Source organism: Durotheca rogersii, assembly GCF_024521655.1.
Source record: "Durotheca rogersii strain YMJ 92031201 chromosome Unknown GGS23scaffold_6, whole genome shotgun sequence".
In the NCBI taxonomy this organism is placed as follows: domain Eukaryota; kingdom Fungi; phylum Ascomycota; class Sordariomycetes; order Xylariales; family Xylariaceae; genus Durotheca; species Durotheca rogersii.
In genome coordinates this window covers 1669777-1685559 of record NW_026251237.1, presented here as the reverse complement: position 1 = coordinate 1685559, position 15783 = coordinate 1669777, and the positions used below count along the sequence as shown (strand labels likewise).

Sequence of the window (15783 nt, the reverse complement as noted above, 5' to 3'; positions counted from 1 at the left end):
TACCTAAGGAAAGGTGCTTCCTTCTGTAGACAGGTAGGTACTTACATGGACAGGTCCAGAAGGCAGGTGCAGGCAGGAGAGATATGCATCGAACTGGGAAGGCAGGCACTAACTCTGGGCACGTGACGGGTCTATGCGGCTGAGGTACCTAATGGCGCGGGTCATCCCACTCCCTTCTCTCACCCCCCTCTTTCACCTCCCCGTCGCCCTGACTTTTGCTGTCTCGCTTCCTCGACGCCGCTGTCGACCCGTCACGCATGGCCTTTTGGGGTGGCCCCGTGCGGGTGACAGGCCGGCCGTCGAAGTCGGAGACGGCGCCTGTGAAGAATCCAACCGTCCCACTTAGGAAATTCCTATCCGCTTGCGCCGGCGACCCCAGGTTACCGTTTCGCCCCCATCGGCTCCCTGGAGGACAGACGGTTGGCGTAGATCGTCCAATGGCACCGAGTTCTGCTGTTGAACAGTGGTATTGTCGACTGGTCACCATGGCCAATGAGCACCACATGTTGTCTCCCTCCCTCCCCTTCTCCCTCGTATTGGTCGTCATTCCGGCCGGCAAGGCGATGCCTCCGCACACCAGATTCCACAACGTCGGATAGATCCAGCTTCGTCGTCCCCTATCGCCTTCGAACACCTCCATCCGGACGGCGATATCGGAGCATAGTGTGAGGGCTACGTATGTCGTGGTCGTCACGCTGACGCTTCCATTGGCCACCGCGAGGGGCTGCGCCTAGCGACGAACCCGTGCCACGAGGAGGGTTATAAATACAACGGATCCGACAGCTCGTCATTGACTTGCGGAGGCGTCGATTTCTCCGGGTGTACGTGTGCTGGCGCCATCAAGCACATCTTCCGGGACCCTACCAGCTCGCGGAAAGAAAGGAACTCGAGGCGGACATCGCCCAAAGTGGGTGAGAACGCGCATATCTAGCTGATGAAAGCCGTGACACTGCAGCTTCATCACCAGAGACGTACTTGTGATCCGATTCCTCGACGGATCCGAAGATCGACAGCCTACATTTGCCCTGCGCCTAGAGTTGTCGAATTGGAAGACCGCAGCAGACTGTTCCTGGAATTGCCACGGGACCATTACCCATATGACCCCTACATCTACCATGCCTTTGCTTATCGCAACGAGGCGAAGCAACGGGCCTCGATTTATATGAGAACGGAAGGGCTCCCTGTACCCTTGTCTTGTGTTTCCGGGCAAGAATTTCCTAGTCAGCTTTGCGAAGCCATTCGTACTCCGTCTCCCACGGCCCCCCCTTTTTTTCTCACTTACTCTTGCTGAGGGAACCGTTAGGCTTTGTCACTATAAATCCGTCGAGGAGATCACGATTACAGCAGTGCAAAATTCCGCAGGAGATACACCTCTTATGAGGAAGGCCGCTAGCCACCATGTCCTATAGCCGAGCAGAGCAGCTCACATCGTCGACGTGCTTATGAAAGCAAAGCTCTACCTACTTGCCTTCTTGCTTGTCCATTGACTTACATGCATACCGTAGAATACCTAGGCACCTCGTGGCAACAAGCACCGACAACAAGCACCGACAACAGCACGGATACCAACAACGCCGGCGCTGGGGTGAGAAAGGGCATAATACCCACTCGGGAAGTACCCACACATCACCACTCCATATCCACAATCCACCATACCGTACCATACCATACCATACCATACCATACCACCGTCACCGCCACCGCCACCCACCGCGCCCGGACAAGGTGATATCAGACATATCAGAACCAGAGGCCCGATCCCCGTCCCCGGGGAGGGAGACCGACAGAAGGACGCACGCACGCAGGGAAATAATTAATTCACTGACCGACTTACTTTGCCTCCTTTCCCTCTTCCACATCGACATCCATCTCCACATACACCGATAGCTACATCCAGCCATCCAGCCAGCCAACCACCCTACCTACAACAATGACAGCGCGCAACGGAGTCCTCCTCCACAGAACTCGCAGCAACTACCACCTCGGCGGCCTCTCTCCGCGACGCGTGCGGACCGATGAGCAGGAAGCGGGAGTAAGGGAAGGGGAAGGCGGAGAAGACCCGGGGGAGGCATGGAGGGGGGCGTGGGAGAAGGAAATGACGGGCTCCAACGCCTCGGGCCGTCGCGGCGGCCACCACGAGAACACGGGCACGGGCAACCAGAAGGGTGGCAAGCGCGGTGGGTCGGCGCATCATCATAATAGCCGGAACGAGACGCGCTGACGACTCGCGCTGCGCGGCCAGATTGTCCCGACGGGTATGGGACAAGGTGGCGACGGTGTGAGGAAAGGGGAGAGTGGTGATGGGGGCGGCGGTAATGGGACGGAGATAATGTGGTCGGCGGTGTGGTGACTGGCGGTGAGCGGATGCTGATGCGCCGGAAGGGGTGAGAGTTCGGGGTAGGTCCGCGCTCAGTTGTGGGTTCTGTGGAGATGATGAAAGAGGCTCGGGAGAAGGAAGGGGAAAGGGAAAGGGAAAGCTTGCTAGTTAAGGGCGCGGGAAGAGAGCGAGCATACTACGGAGCCCAGAGGGGGTAGTATACCAATGATTGTTTTTTTTTCGTTCCGTTTCCACCTCGGTAAGAGAACCGAGTTGCTTTAATAATACCTAGGTTGGGGGCCGAGGCCTGGTGCCCACCAAGGGGCGCCGAGGAGCACAGATGGGGCGAAGAGCGGCCAGGCTAGGAACGAAGCCTCGTCGCTGTATACCGTGAGCCGTACACTAGGAGGGATGGAAGGCTTTACTCTATACCTACAGTTTTTAATATATTCGCACTCCTGTGGAGCTTATGTTAGTTTCCATGTCGGCTGAGTTCCCTATTTGGAAGGTCATGAGTAAGGCTATGAATACGCGGGACGCAATGTCAGGCAACACAGTTACGTGAGTTAATAATAACACCAGGCTCCTAAATCTCATAAAATTCAAGGAAATGGAGAAGTTGATGAGTTGGTAGTATTATGACTATTATTCATTATTATTTCAACAAACAACTTCTATTATCGTAATCACGAAAGTGTCTCCCGATGATAGGAATCGGGGGAAGACTGTTGTAATAGCCTACATCTCGATGTACACTCACTGGTGATGTCTAAGAGAATGTTGGAGAGTGCAAAGGATAAGTTAAAACACGAGCTAGAGGTGTAAAATAGGCGATATAGAATATTCTCAGTATTGCGTGCGGATGCCGGGGATATTACATCGTATTCTATAATACCCGGACATGGTGGCTGAGCAATACCATGTAACCAGTGCGCCATATACGCGCGCAGTATCGCCACGTCGACGTGATTTATTATCTTGCCCCGTGAGAACTCCGACCGGAGTCACTGCCCGGAGCTCACAGTACTAGGGCGGCGTTACATATTATACGGTGGCAGCGCTCGGCGGACTAATAGCGATTCAGCCCAGCCCTGGTGGCGGACTGGATCAAGAAAAAAATGACGAAACCTGGCTACGGCAGAATTCGCCTTATAGGACCGGTGGTCATTGAGGCTTTTCGGGTTGCAGGGTAGCATTCTAGATCATTATCGCAGCCAATGGAGGCGGGCATTGGTTTGCTCACTGCCAATGCCACCGTCAGCTGCGCTGAACCTTCAGCGTGCCGTGACCAGACAGATACCCCAATAGGGGCCAAGATATATGCTGCGCCTCGCTCTCCCCGAACTGTGCTGCGTATTTCAAGGGCCGTGTCTTCCCGCTGCTGAGGCGATCTGTTGAAAACTGGGTGCTCCCCTCGTAAGACCGAAATCGTCGAGATGGGTTGGGTTGCAGAGGGGCATCCCGTCCCCCCTATCCTTTCTTTCCGTCGCAGCCGCAGTGGTGAGTGGGAGATATTCGCCGAATCGATGAAAGCCCGATATGGTATTTCTTTTTTTTCATAAAAAAATGAAAGGAAGAATAAGTCTGACGGAGACAACGCATGTTAGTTATCAACGAGTGACGCAACTCATCCTTTGTCGCTGGGCAGCAATTCTGAATGAGTCGGAGCCCTAAATGTGACCTTCACACGACGCCTCATCGCAACTCCGGCCTACCGAAACAAGAAACCGAACGCATAAAAGGTTGCGGGAATTCGGCCGAGCAGAGCCTAGTTCGAGAATATTTAATTTTCGATACCGCCAATACCGTCGTGTGCGAAGATAACAACACACCAACTGCTCCATTCTCTCTATTCTTTACCTAAATCCTCTTCCGCACCCCTGCAGGGCTAGCGATAACTATGCCGGCGATCACGTCGATATTCGCGGGACTGTCGAGATCTACCGACGACTCGAAAACATCTCCGAGAAGAAAACGGCCCGGCGCAAAGAGGCATTTATTCTGGATTGAAGATGACCAGGTTAGTATCTACACCCAACAGCTTCACCCTTCCTACCTAGCCTAGGAGTTGCGTCCCCATAGTATTCCCCCCTTACCCCTACCCTTACCCCTACCCCTATTTCCTCAATTACTTTGTGCACTCCGCTCCCGGCCACCGCTAGTGTTACCGGACAACTCCCGCAAACAATTACTAACTTTTTATGCGCGCGACAGCCCCTATCGCTGAAGGCGGGCGAGCAGTTCTCGATACTAGTGCGGCGCAGCTCGGACCCGGCGCCGGGCGAGTACGCGAGGATCTCGCTGTATTACCGGGAGGAGGCGGTGGCGGCGGCGGCGGCCGACGGGACGACGCCGGCGCCGACGCCGCCCGCGCACAACTTCCACCAGGCGAACCCGAACCAGCTCCTGGCGCCCCAGACGGCCCAGGACTGGTTCGGCAACCGGCGCGTCACCTTCTGCCCGCTCGAGATCGTCGGCAGCGGCGTCTACACCGTCCGCGTCGACGTCATGAAGTCGCGCGGCGGCCCGTCGCGCGACAAGGAGGTCGACAGGCTGTACAGCCAGGAGATCTGCGTTGCGTAATTGACTTTGGGGAAGACATGGGAAAAGGGACGGCATTGCATAGGCGCATAGACTGTCACTAGAGCTAGGTTGGGAACGAGAAAGGAAAAGAAGAATAGAGGGATCCGGATCGATCCGATTCACAGGCATTCTCGGGCGTTTGAGGGCATTGCGATAGACTACCCTAGATGGTTCTTTCTTTTAATCTAATCATAATGTCATGGAAACTTCTTAGCTCGTCTTGCTGGATTGTTCACAAAATCCTGTCGACGTAGGACGGGTGCTATTCGCGCCTCTTAATAACAAGTGTTGAGTCCCTGTTACGATGTCTAATGTCAATAATACTTGAGCCGCCTCTCATCTCGCGAACAAGGAATCGCTACGACAGCAGTGCCCTAGCTTTTTTTTTGTGTGTGTGTGGTGTGTGTGTATATATAAAAGATTGTGACAAAGTTTTCAAAGATAATAATAGAGAAAGAAGTGATAAAACCAATAGGCATAGTCGGGACGTACCTGGCCGTAGCCCCGGAAGAACGGAGAATGCTGATGACCGACCGAGGGAGGGACGCGACACTACGACGGTAACGAACTAAACAATATGATTGATAGCACAATAACCTACCTCGGTTCACACTCTAACTCTGATATCAAGATTTATTGCCACAGACGTGACGCGTCACGATTCTACTTTGTTCCCCCGCGGTTTTCACCTAATGGCTTTGTGCCGGAAGGCCTTCGTAGCCACTTCCTTTGTCCCAGGTCAACAACGCCCTGTCTGCTCTTGTTAATATCTCTTTCTGCAACTCGAACAAAGCTATTGTCAATGCTTAGGTTGTAAGGAGTCGTCACGTCCATCTTAGGACCTGTTCTACAGCTCTACTATCACCGCAAGCCCAACCGAAGGGTATAAGGATCTCCCATCCGGTCCCTGGAATCGGATGAGAAGGTGTGCAGCAAACTCCTAACTCCATCAACCACATTTCCACATCCACCCCAAGTCATAATCTACGTTTTCTATCACACCTCCGAGAGACTCGAGCATCCGCATCGACACAAATACGCAAATCTTACCGTCCTCCGCCACAGATTACTCTCACAATGAGCCAGCAAGAAATCTCTTCTGCCAAGGCCGTGGCGGCCGGTGCTAAGCCTCAGAAGATCGTATTCCGCGTCAACGCGGTCCAAGTGGACGTGAGCAAGCCGGAGTACTTCGCGGACACGGACGTGGTCAGCTACGAGACGGGGCTCGTGGTGCGGACGGGCGAGCAGTTCGGGATCGACATCTCGCGCGACCCGAAAGGGTGGAGCGGGCTGAGGGACCCGATGGAGTACGAGGCGACGCCGCGGTCCAAGATGGAGATCTTGGACAGCCAGGGCAGCGAGGTCGACGGCGTGCCGCTGATGACGTGCGGGCCGGGCTACCTCAACGGGCTCCACGCCGGCACCCGCGACGCCGTCGCCGACTTCCTCGCCCTCGAGCTCGACGAGCTCGCCATCAACAAGTCCGGCCGCTACCGCATCGACCTCACCATCGAGGGCGTCTGGACCGACGGCGACCGCGAGGAGGTCGAGACCCTCGCCCGCTTCGTGAGCCCCATCGTCGACGTCTTCGACCACACCAACCTTTGCTAATCTGCGCTCCGCGAAATCAGGGTGCGGGCGTGGAAGAGATCCCGATCCCCGTCGCTGCCGGCGAGATGCCCTCGTGGCTGACCCGTGCGACGTGTCGCCCTGCAGTCAGATCTCAATCGCCCGAGATCAGGCCAAGGCCCCTGGGTAATGATACCTGGGAGCAGGGTTGCATCGCTACCACCAACCGCCGGATACGAGAGGTTCGGGGCACGATAGGAGGAGGAAGTGGGCACCAACATAGACTACAAGTAAACTCAGATAACTATGCCTCGACACACATAATCCTACAATAAAACACGCTCCGTTATAGCCTCCTGTGACGAGAATCACGCTGATTAACCGTGGATTCTACATATAAATGACAACCTAAATACCAAACCTCGATATAATGAATAGATACTGTGACCCTATCAAGTTGCCAGGGGCGGAGTGGCGTTTGGTCGGGTGTAAAAGGGCCCAAGAAGGGCAGCCAAGACATGTCGATAATCCTTACGTAGCATTCCCAGACCATCTACTTACAACACAGGCTTTTATCACGATCCGATTTCAGCCTTGAAGGTCATCGTTTTCTTCCTCTGGCCCTTTTAGAGAGGTCCCAATCCCCGTAGCCAACGCCTTCCGAATCCTGCGGCACGGAAACAGGAAGGGTATCAGAGCATATAGACGTGAAAGCGGTACCTAGGTGTAGGAACACCGTACACAGGGGATTTCCGGGTGCGGACCGGCGCAGTGTTCGCCAAGGCCCAACGTCTCCAACTGACGAACCCTGCTTCCTAATGACACATGTTACTGGCAACGGAAGAAATGCGTTGATCAGGTTCAGGCTTTTGTAAGCGGTACTGCTTCTCCTAATGGGGACACCTTTGAACTTCGAGGCACGATAACTTAGCCAATATCTGCCGCTAGAAGGGACACATTAGGAGCTTCGTTATGGTGAGGTTCGATAGAGATCATGGGGGTCGTATCCGTCGCTGCTGGCGTGGTGTAGAGCACACAGGTAGGTGGAACTTGGATATTGTAGATTCTCTCTCGCTAGGGTAGGTCGCTGCTTTCCAAAAAATGGGACCCATCGTTAACCAGGGTGATTCTCTGCAACCAACAGGAAGAACGAATTGAAGTTGCGCGGTGGAATTGGTAAACGGCGAATCTATCGCTCTGCGCTCTAGTTCCGATGCCTTAGCAGAGGACGTAGTATTCATAGGAAGACGTGAACAGGTGACTTAGTGGAAGACGATAAGTCTTGGCATCGTTGAAGTTGTTGTAATCGAGTCAGGGATCCGCTACGGGGCTAAGACACAAGTTCAAGTCAAGCCGAACAGAATCTCTCCATTGCAACACAGCGATGGATACGAGTGAATGCTCGTAGACTGATTCTCGAGCTTTTCGCGATATAACGAGGTCTCTCAGAGGTCTCTGGCATGGTAGGAGATACTCACCTAAGAATGACCGAAGAGGGGTACTTGGGGACTCGATGATGACGTCACGTTTATCTTATCTTAGGTATCTTATCACAACCAGCTTACATATCTACAGAGCTCCACTAAAATTTCTCTCCGGTCCTTTGCCATCCAAGCTGCATTTGTTCTCTACCTATCCATCCTCTTGTCCTCGTTAACTAACACTAACTAACCACCGCCGCCCCCGAGACAAGAGCCACCCGATTCCGTCCTCGACGGCGCCAGTCCCAAGACTACTCTACACACCGTCCGAAAACCAACGATGTCGTCGATGAGGAACGCCGTGCAGCGGCGCGTGCACCGCGAGCGCGCGCAGCCGCACGAGCGGGAGCGCCTGGGGCTGCTTGAGAAGCACAAGGTCCGTCAGCCCTGTTCCCTCTCTCCCTCTCCCTCTCCCTTACCCCCCCGCTAACCCCACGCCGCACCAGGACTACTCGCTGCGCGCGAAGGACTACAGCCGGAAGAAGGCGCAGCTGCGGGCGCTGCGGCGCAAGGCGGCGGACCGGAACGAGGACGAGTTCTACTTCGGGATGCTGTCGCGGCGGGGGCCGGCGGGCGCGGCGTCGGCGCTGGTGCGGCCGGGCGGCGACGGCGCGCGGCCCTCGAAGAAGTGGTCCGGCACCGTCGCCGGCGACCGCGGCGCCCGCGCCCTCGACGTCGACGCCGTCCGCCTCCTCAAGACCCAGGACCTCGCCTACGTCCGCACCGCCCGCAACGCCGCCGCCAAGCGCGTCCGCGGCCTCGAGGAGCGCGTCGCCGCGCTCGGCGGCGACCTAGACGACGACGACGACGACGACGACGACGACGAAGAGGACGAGGGGCCCACGCGCCCCCCGCGCGAGAGCGCCCGCGCCCCCCGCAAGATCGTCTTCGCCGACGCTCCCGCCGAGCGCGACGCGATGCTCCGCGCGCGCCGCGAGCCCGACGCAGACGGCGAGGACGGCGCCGGCGCCGCTAGCCCCGCGGACGCCCCAGCGGCGGCGGAGAAGGAGAGCGGCCCGGCCCGCCGCGCCCCGCTGCTGCAGCAGAAGAAGCACCTCGCGCGGCTGCGGCGGCAGCTGCAGGCGGCGCGCCGCAAGCTGCGCACGCTCGCCCGCGCCGAGCAGGCCCTCGAGGTCCAGCGCGCCAAGATGGCCAAGACCCCGACCGCCATGACCGGCGTCACCAAGGCCGGCAACAAGTTCAAGGTGCGCGAGCGCAAGAGGTGAGGCGGGCTTAGCAAGTAAGGGCGTGGGCGAGGCTTGGTGGACAGGGTTATGTCGCGGGCTAGAGAGGAAGGAGGGGGAGGGGGGGCCTCGCAAGTAAGAGGGAGGAGGCATGAGGTTGTATGTGCAATTTGAAACGGTATACCAGACACAAACGGACGATCACGGGCGGGCATTTTCTCGACTTTGTTCTTCTTTCTTTTCTCTCTCCTATTGGTGGCGTGGGCGGCGTCTAGGTAGGCAAGCTTATGTGTGATAGGGATAGGACCGGCCAGGGTTCCGAGACTGGCTAGAGTTACATAGCTAGCGATGCGATACCCCCCCCCTAAAACAAGGAAGAAATAACCCAGGTCTAATATCCGTCACCCCATGTGTATGTATGTACAATGGATTTCCTACCCGCCAGTTAAAAAGTCCGCTTGCGCGCTTCGCTAGGTCCGCCGCCCCGCGCGACCTCGATTACGCCCTAGGTAGAAGAGGAAAATATTCGCCCGTCCCGTTAATACATAGATATAACGCCGACACTGGGCCAATATGATAGATAATGGGGGTATCTATTCCATAACTCCCGCTCGATATTTCCCGAGATCCTTAAAAGCTCCCACGTCCTCTCCCTCTTTCTGACGTCCATCCTTTGGCCTCGCACCTTTCTGTCAGAGCTTGTCGCTAGTCAGACACTTGCTCAAGCCGACTATGATAGCCTTGACGGCTTTGAATGTGAGCGTCAGCACCCATATGACGCACTTGAACCCGAAGCTCAACAGGCTGACGGCTGCGCGGGTTGGCCCCGGTAACCGCTGCTTGTCCTTGTCTTTGAGGCCAAACTTGCCGCCGAGGCTGCTGGCCTGGCTCTCGAGGTCGAGCTCGAGCTCCTCTAGGCGGCCCCGCTTCTTGCCGCTGCCACTGTTCTTCTTGTTCAGGATCAAGCTGCTGAGCCGGCTTGTGCTCCGCCGGAAGTCACTATGAGAGCCCGAGCTACGTAGATGCGCCACAGGCGGCGGCTCGAAGTGCTCGACGAGCACGTTCTTCTCGTCGATGTTGGCAACGAGCAGTAGTGCGCACACGGCGGCGTCGAGGATGTAATAGCTATCGACGCGTCCTGCCACGAGGGTATCGATCTCGATCCAGCCTTCGCCCGTGCCGTCTCGCGTGAGTTTGGCGATGTGGTGGGGTGATTCGATGTGCTCCACGGCGTATTCAGTGCGGCTCCACGCCGAATTGCGCTCTATCGTTACGCAAAAAGGCGACGCTAGGGCCGGGTGCACGAGAAAGTAGTTCTTGCTATCCTCATCCCAGACCAGCCGCGCACACTCGCGTTCGGCCGCCATCACCGCTTGCATATCGTCTGACCTTTCCAACGCGACCTTAGCGGCTGCACTGGGATATAATAGCGCGACTAAGCCGTCGTTCGGGGGGAGACGACGTGATGGCTCTTCTAGAGTGGTAGTTAAGGCTTCTTGCCACGGCTTAGCTTCTGCTTCCCGGAGGGCCCCCAGGAACCCAGTCGAAGCCCTCGCGTTTGCAGCTGGGTCCCTTTCCTTACAAGGCTTGCTTGGATCATGTCGACTCAGCGTTACATATGCTGACGCCGACGTGGGGTCTATCCGCATGTGATAAAGCGGTTGCGCTGTGGAGGACGTCAGAGTATAGATCGGGGTGTCTCTCTCCGGTAGCAATTTCATGCAGAAAGTCCGGCCTTCTACCGCGGAGGCCTTCCACCCATTTGCGACTTTCCAGTAGTCTCGCAGATCTTCTGTTGTGCTGATATGAGGGATAGTGGGAGGGTCTTGAGGTCGTCGCGGCCACTGTTGTGCAGAACCTGCACTAAGCGGGCTCCTTAGGGGGCTTCGAATAGGCGGACTCCGACATTCAGGGACATGAGACTGTCTGCTGATGACGGTCCTCGGGATGTGAGTCGGGCTGGCCTGTGTTGGATAGTACTCCTGGCGGTCAAACGGTAAACTGTGGTCGTACTGGGGGAATATCGAACGGATAGCTGGTTCCGGCGCCTCTGTAGATGGCCCAGGCTCTTCAATGGGTCTCTTGGCGATCGAATTTCGTGATCGACCACTATCGCTTCTCACCAGAGTGCTCGTCCCCGAGAAGGCCGTTTCCGCGCGGGGTGGAAGCTCTGCTACCGGGACTGGTCTCGACACCGACGGCCCTGCTTGGGTTTGGTAGTACGGATTATTGGAAGACCATTGCAAATCGTGGGCCCGAGGTGGCGTCCCGTCGATGACGAATTCAGAGAGGTTATCTGGTGTGCGCCGGCCATTCTGCGGCGGAGTCGTCTCTAGAGGTATGGCTTGTCCTCGATACGGAGATTGTGGTGTGTTTGCTCGCGGTCGGGGTGCTGGCATTCGGGACGGCGACCTCGACGTGTTGGGGAAGAGGGAAAGCCCCCCAGATTGTCCATTTGGAGATATCATCGTGAACTTCTAAGCTATATTCCGCTCCTCTGTCACGAGTAAGTGCTCCTGTGTATCGATACCCCGTTTGCGAATGGGCAGTGGGCGCCGAGAGAGTCCTAAAGGGTAGAGTAGGCTATTTACCGAAGCGCAGTCTCCCGATCCATATTAAAACAGAAGACAAGAGAAATCGGCGACGGATACCGACAATCTCGCGCGCATGTGCACACACTCAGGATCCGGATTGGGATGCAGAAGTTCGATTTCCGCCGTGACCGACACTCGAACTTCAGGTCGTCTGAAAGGATAGAAAGAACAGACGCTCCTCTCCCGTTCTTCATTAGGCAAGGGAGAGAGATGCGATCCGATGTATATACATACCACCTTAACATGCGGCAAGCGCTTGCTAGACCTGGTTCTACCGGCTATCATGGTGCGAGTGTATGTATCTCGGGGCTACTACGCAGTAACACGCCCAGGTTGTTTTCCTAAGCGCTGTGCACGCTGGCGGAGGTGGGGTGAAGCATCTCAATCTGCCATTGGCAGGGGAGTCGGCACGAAAGGGCAACTCGACCCAACTTCGACTTACACCCATTCTATCCCGCACTCTCTGAGATGTGAAAGCGAGGAGCGAGAGGGAGGGTGAAGGCTAAACCTGATTTGCGCGCCCAAAAATAGAACCATTGCTTGCAGGCTCTCGCTGGCAGACGACCCAATCAATGCAGGGATCACACCGCATCGTAGGACTCGTAGCCGCCGAGAGGGAGCTGACAGACGAAAACGGCAATCGAAAGTGAGCCAAGAAAAAATGAAGCGCGCGCGGGGCTAGGCCTCAGTGGACGGACTTTCGACATGCGAACCCGGCTACGACAGGGGGGCCTCCGAGGAGAGCGGATGCAAGTGTGCGAGTGGTGGGTGGTTGGCGCGGCACACACTCATGACCTCGTAGACTGTGCAGGCATACGTAGTACGGAGCCGTTGGGATGCTCGAGGCGGCAAAATGCGACGATAGTCCGGGGAGGATCGGGGGGGAGATTATCGTGGAGCGGATATAAGGTTAACTGGCAGAATGAACGCGAGGTGCTTCATCATTCCGAGACCCGCCCAGCGTTTCTTCATCTCTTCTTCACGTGATGATCGAAGGGACGGACAGGTTCGAGGCCGCAGATCGCGAGCGAGAGTCCAATCCGGTGCTCTGTCAACATGTGCGAGGCTACGGTAAACGAGATGATCGAGCGACGTCTAGGAAATTTGCAGATTGCGAGGAGGAGGCAGCGTACGGGGGATGCAACATAGACGAACAGAGAGATTGGGCATGTTGAAGTTAGGAAATGAGATAGCGTATGTCGATCTAGGCGATCCGACACTCGTCACGAGCACGGGGGCTGCAGGAACAACAGAGATGGCCCAATGGGAGAGAGGGGATGGTAGGGAGGACGGACGTGCCGTTGAGAGAGAGAGAGAGAGTGTGTGTGTGTGTGTGTGTGTGTGAATGCGATATCCGGTTCATACAATGGGGGATGACGGGATATGAACGGTGGAGACGAGAATGCGAGGCGAGGACGAGGAGGTGAGGAAGGGTTCGCGAAGTCCGTCCTGTGAAGCTATACGGGTAAGGACCTAAAATTACCTACATACATCACGTGATACACATGGCATCGCTTAGGTACCTCCTCATAAAGATGTGCATACCGACAGAGTTGTAGTAGTCGAGTTGAACCATAACTCTGCTCTGTGAGGAGAGTGGGCGGGTACATCAGGCGCCTACCTGCGGTACTTATCTCCTAGAGGTACCTCTTACCTGCCCGCCCGTTAGACACCCGAGGTTACTTGAGAATTACATAAGACGCAGGTACCAGATAGACGTCGAGGTTGATCTCTCGGAGCCCAACCCAATAAACAATCCAATATCTTCAACGCCACCACAGGTCAGCCTCGACAACACCCAGTCAACCCCCGAGGCCGTCGGATGATATTCATTTCAGGTGCCTGCATAGCCTGCCTGCTCGGCATCACATCACGATGCTTTCCATAATGCCTTTTCTCCATGGGCACAGACACATTCACCCCCAATCTCCGGTTGATACACATAGAGGTATATCACGCAGTAGAACAGGGCTCTTCCCTACCTCGTATCTGGATACGATGCCAACTTCCATCAGGCGCCCCGCGCGTAACAACACGGCTCTCATGGCTAATAATACACAATACCAACCGATTCGCCGGTTTACACACCCGGCCACGACACGGTATCTCTCTAGGTTTCGTGAAGAGCTCACGAAGAGCGACTCGCATCACAAGTTACTACTAATCTCATAATAAACCTAGTTCACTTTCGAAATTGACCCAATGGGCCCGGCGTACCTCCAAGGATATCGCATTGTCTAATAATCATCATGAAGCCTGCCCCCTCCCGGCCAGCCAAGATACGGCATCCGACGCCCGCCTAACGTTGGTTTTAATACATACAGGAACGAAAACGTCAATTGATACACTTCTATCTCCACCCAAAATACCGCGTTGCTGCTCGACCCGGCTCAGCCCGGCCTCGACCACCTAAGCAGCGGGAGGCGTCGAGGTCGGCGCCGGTACCGTCACAATGACCGTAGTCGTGCCGGGCAAAGTGGCCGCGTCGGCAACGCCAGCAAGTGGGATGGTGATTGTCGTTCCCTCGGGGGGGATTATGGCGGTGATGGTCTGGATGGGCACCCCCGCGTTGTCCGGCGCCGCGGCGGGGGCCTCGGCTGCGGGGGGAGCAGCGCCGCCCGGGGGTCCATCCTGCACCGGCGCAGGAATAAACGCGGCAGCCTCGAGGGGAATCGAAGCCACCGTTCCGCCCGACACCGTAGTACCATCGATATTCTCGGCCGCTGCTGCCGACCCCTTGGCGTAGTCGACGATCTGCTGATCATTGGTGCTGAAAGGAATCGTTAGCCGATGCTCCCGGGCGTTAAATTGCGTAGGACTTACGGGTTGACGACTAGGACCTGGCCCAGTTGGCAGTGAGGTCCCGTCGCACAGTATAGGAACAAAGTTTTTGTGCTGGTTATGGGCATATTGAACGTGCCGACTGTTGTCTGCCCGTCTTGGAATGGAATATGCCCGCTATGGATTGCCGTCGGATCAGTGGCTTGGAGCGGTCGGCACGGGGCCTCCAGGGTACTCTCGGTGACGGTATGGTTTCCGTTGCTAAACTGGAATTGTATGATGTCGCCGACGGCTGCCGTTACTACATTGGGCACGAAGACATCTTGCTGTCCTCCCACGACGACGGGGATGAGCCTGTTGGCTGCCTTGACTATCGGTGTGTTAGTTGGTACTGACAATGCTACAGCTACTTTCTCATCGTGGCACTTACTCGTTAATCCCCCTAAATCAACCTCATTTCGTCTAACAGTTGGGCCGAATGGCCTCGCCTCGACTGAAGCGGCGAGGAGAATAGAGCTGATGAGGAACCGCATCATGACTATTATCGAAAGAACAGAGAGGTATTAACAAGATAGCGACAGACAGATAAGACAGTCAGATTGTGTAGCGAAAGCTCTAGGACAAGCTTTTCGGGCCTGCCTATTGGATTAAAAAGGAACGTGGATTAATTATACCGCTCAACGGCTGTCCGCTCACTGGGAGGCACGAATATAACGAAGGATAGCGAAAAAGAACTTCAAGAGCAACGAGAGCCGGGTTTCTACGACAATAGGTAGGCTCAGCCTAATCATATATATAACATAACCCACTAACGAAACTCTCAACCAAGCACCCACTCACACGGAGGAGCGTGGCAATGGTCGTGGCCACTCACACGAAGGAATGTCGCAATGGCCATGGCAGTCTAGCGTTTAACAAATGCTTCTGACTATCCCAATATGGGAGGAAAAAGGGACCCCTGCCATCCCCAACCAAAACGGGAATAGGTTAGATATGCCGCACTATGGGCTCGGCAGTTGAGGTGGATGTCATCATTATAAGTCGCAGCGCGAAAGGATGGCGAAGGAAGAGAGGCGCTGGGAGGGCAGAGGCGTAGCTCGACAAGCGCTTCCCCCTTTCGCACCGCGAGGCTCCTAGAGATCCAGGCGGCGAACCCACGATGCCTACCATCCATGTGTCAACCTCCCCGGCGGACCGGGGTGGCCCATGGCGAGAATCCCGGTGGATCAGCCATTACCCAGCGACACATCATAAGATGACCCTCGACGGCCCGC

The 15783-nt window shown here is 55.9% G+C and overlaps 5 protein-coding genes across 5 annotated transcripts; 3 read left to right on the top strand and 2 right to left on the bottom strand.

Annotated features, from left to right (window-relative positions):
- Positions 1–1930: 1930 nt before the first annotated feature.
- On the top strand, positions 1931–2282 carry GGS23DRAFT_595574 (uncharacterized protein; the record flags this gene model as incomplete). The annotated part of the gene is made up of 2 exons (XM_051518337.1): positions 1931–2181; positions 2243–2282. 2 exons carry the CDS (start codon positions 1931–1933, stop codon positions 2280–2282), a joined length of 291 nt encoding a protein of 96 aa, XP_051373591.1.
- Positions 2283–3642: 1360 nt separating this feature from the next.
- Positions 3643–5275, top strand: GGS23DRAFT_562242 (uncharacterized protein). Its single transcript, XM_051516000.1, has 2 exons — positions 3643–4337; positions 4532–5275. Exons 1-2 carry the CDS (start codon positions 4218–4220, stop codon positions 4898–4900), a joined length of 489 nt encoding a protein of 162 aa, XP_051373590.1. The 5' UTR covers positions 3643–4217; the 3' UTR covers positions 4901–5275.
- Positions 5276–8230: 2955 nt separating this feature from the next.
- Positions 8231–9176, top strand: GGS23DRAFT_595571 (U3 small nucleolar RNA-associated protein 11; the record flags this gene model as incomplete). The annotated part of the gene is made up of 2 exons (XM_051518336.1): positions 8231–8326; positions 8397–9176. The coding sequence occupies 2 exons, from the start codon at positions 8231–8233 to the stop codon at positions 9174–9176; spliced, it is 876 nt and encodes a 291-aa protein (XP_051373589.1).
- Positions 9177–9587: 411 nt separating this feature from the next.
- On the bottom strand, positions 9588–11834 carry GGS23DRAFT_467536 (uncharacterized protein). The gene is made up of 2 exons (XM_051514186.1): positions 11726–11834; positions 9588–11616 (listed from the first exon to the last, which is right to left on the bottom strand). Exon 2 carries the CDS (start codon positions 11600–11602, stop codon positions 9827–9829), a length of 1776 nt encoding a protein of 591 aa, XP_051373588.1. The 5' UTR covers positions 11603–11616; positions 11726–11834; the 3' UTR covers positions 9588–9826.
- Positions 11835–13439: 1605 nt separating this feature from the next.
- On the bottom strand, positions 13440–15359 carry GGS23DRAFT_562234 (uncharacterized protein). Its single transcript, XM_051515999.1, has 4 exons — positions 14940–15359; positions 14552–14879; positions 13745–14498; positions 13440–13677 (listed from the first exon to the last, which is right to left on the bottom strand). Exons 1-3 carry the CDS (start codon positions 15043–15045, stop codon positions 14138–14140), a joined length of 795 nt encoding a protein of 264 aa, XP_051373587.1. The 5' UTR covers positions 15046–15359; the 3' UTR covers positions 13440–13677; positions 13745–14137.
- Positions 15360–15783: the final 424 nt, after the last annotated feature.

Coding starts and splice junctions, on each gene's coding strand:
- GGS23DRAFT_467536 (XM_051514186.1), bottom strand. CDS start 11,602: ATGATATCTCCAAATGGACAATCTGGGGGGCTTTCCCTCTTCCCCAAC.
- GGS23DRAFT_562234 (XM_051515999.1), bottom strand. CDS start 15,045: ATGATGCGGTTCCTCATCAGCTCTATTCTCCTCGCCGCTTCAGTCGAG. Junction 14,880..14,939: donor TGATTTAGGGGGATTAACGA/GTAAGTGCCACG, acceptor ACACACCGATAG/TCAAGGCAGCCAACAGGCTC. Junction 14,499..14,551: donor CAGGTCCTAGTCGTCAACCC/GTAAGTCCTACG, acceptor GATTCCTTTCAG/CACCAATGATCAGCAGATCG.
- GGS23DRAFT_562242 (XM_051516000.1), top strand. CDS start 4,218: ATGCCGGCGATCACGTCGATATTCGCGGGACTGTCGAGATCTACCGAC. Junction 4,338..4,531: donor TCTGGATTGAAGATGACCAG/GTTAGTATCTAC, acceptor TGCGCGCGACAG/CCCCTATCGCTGAAGGCGGG.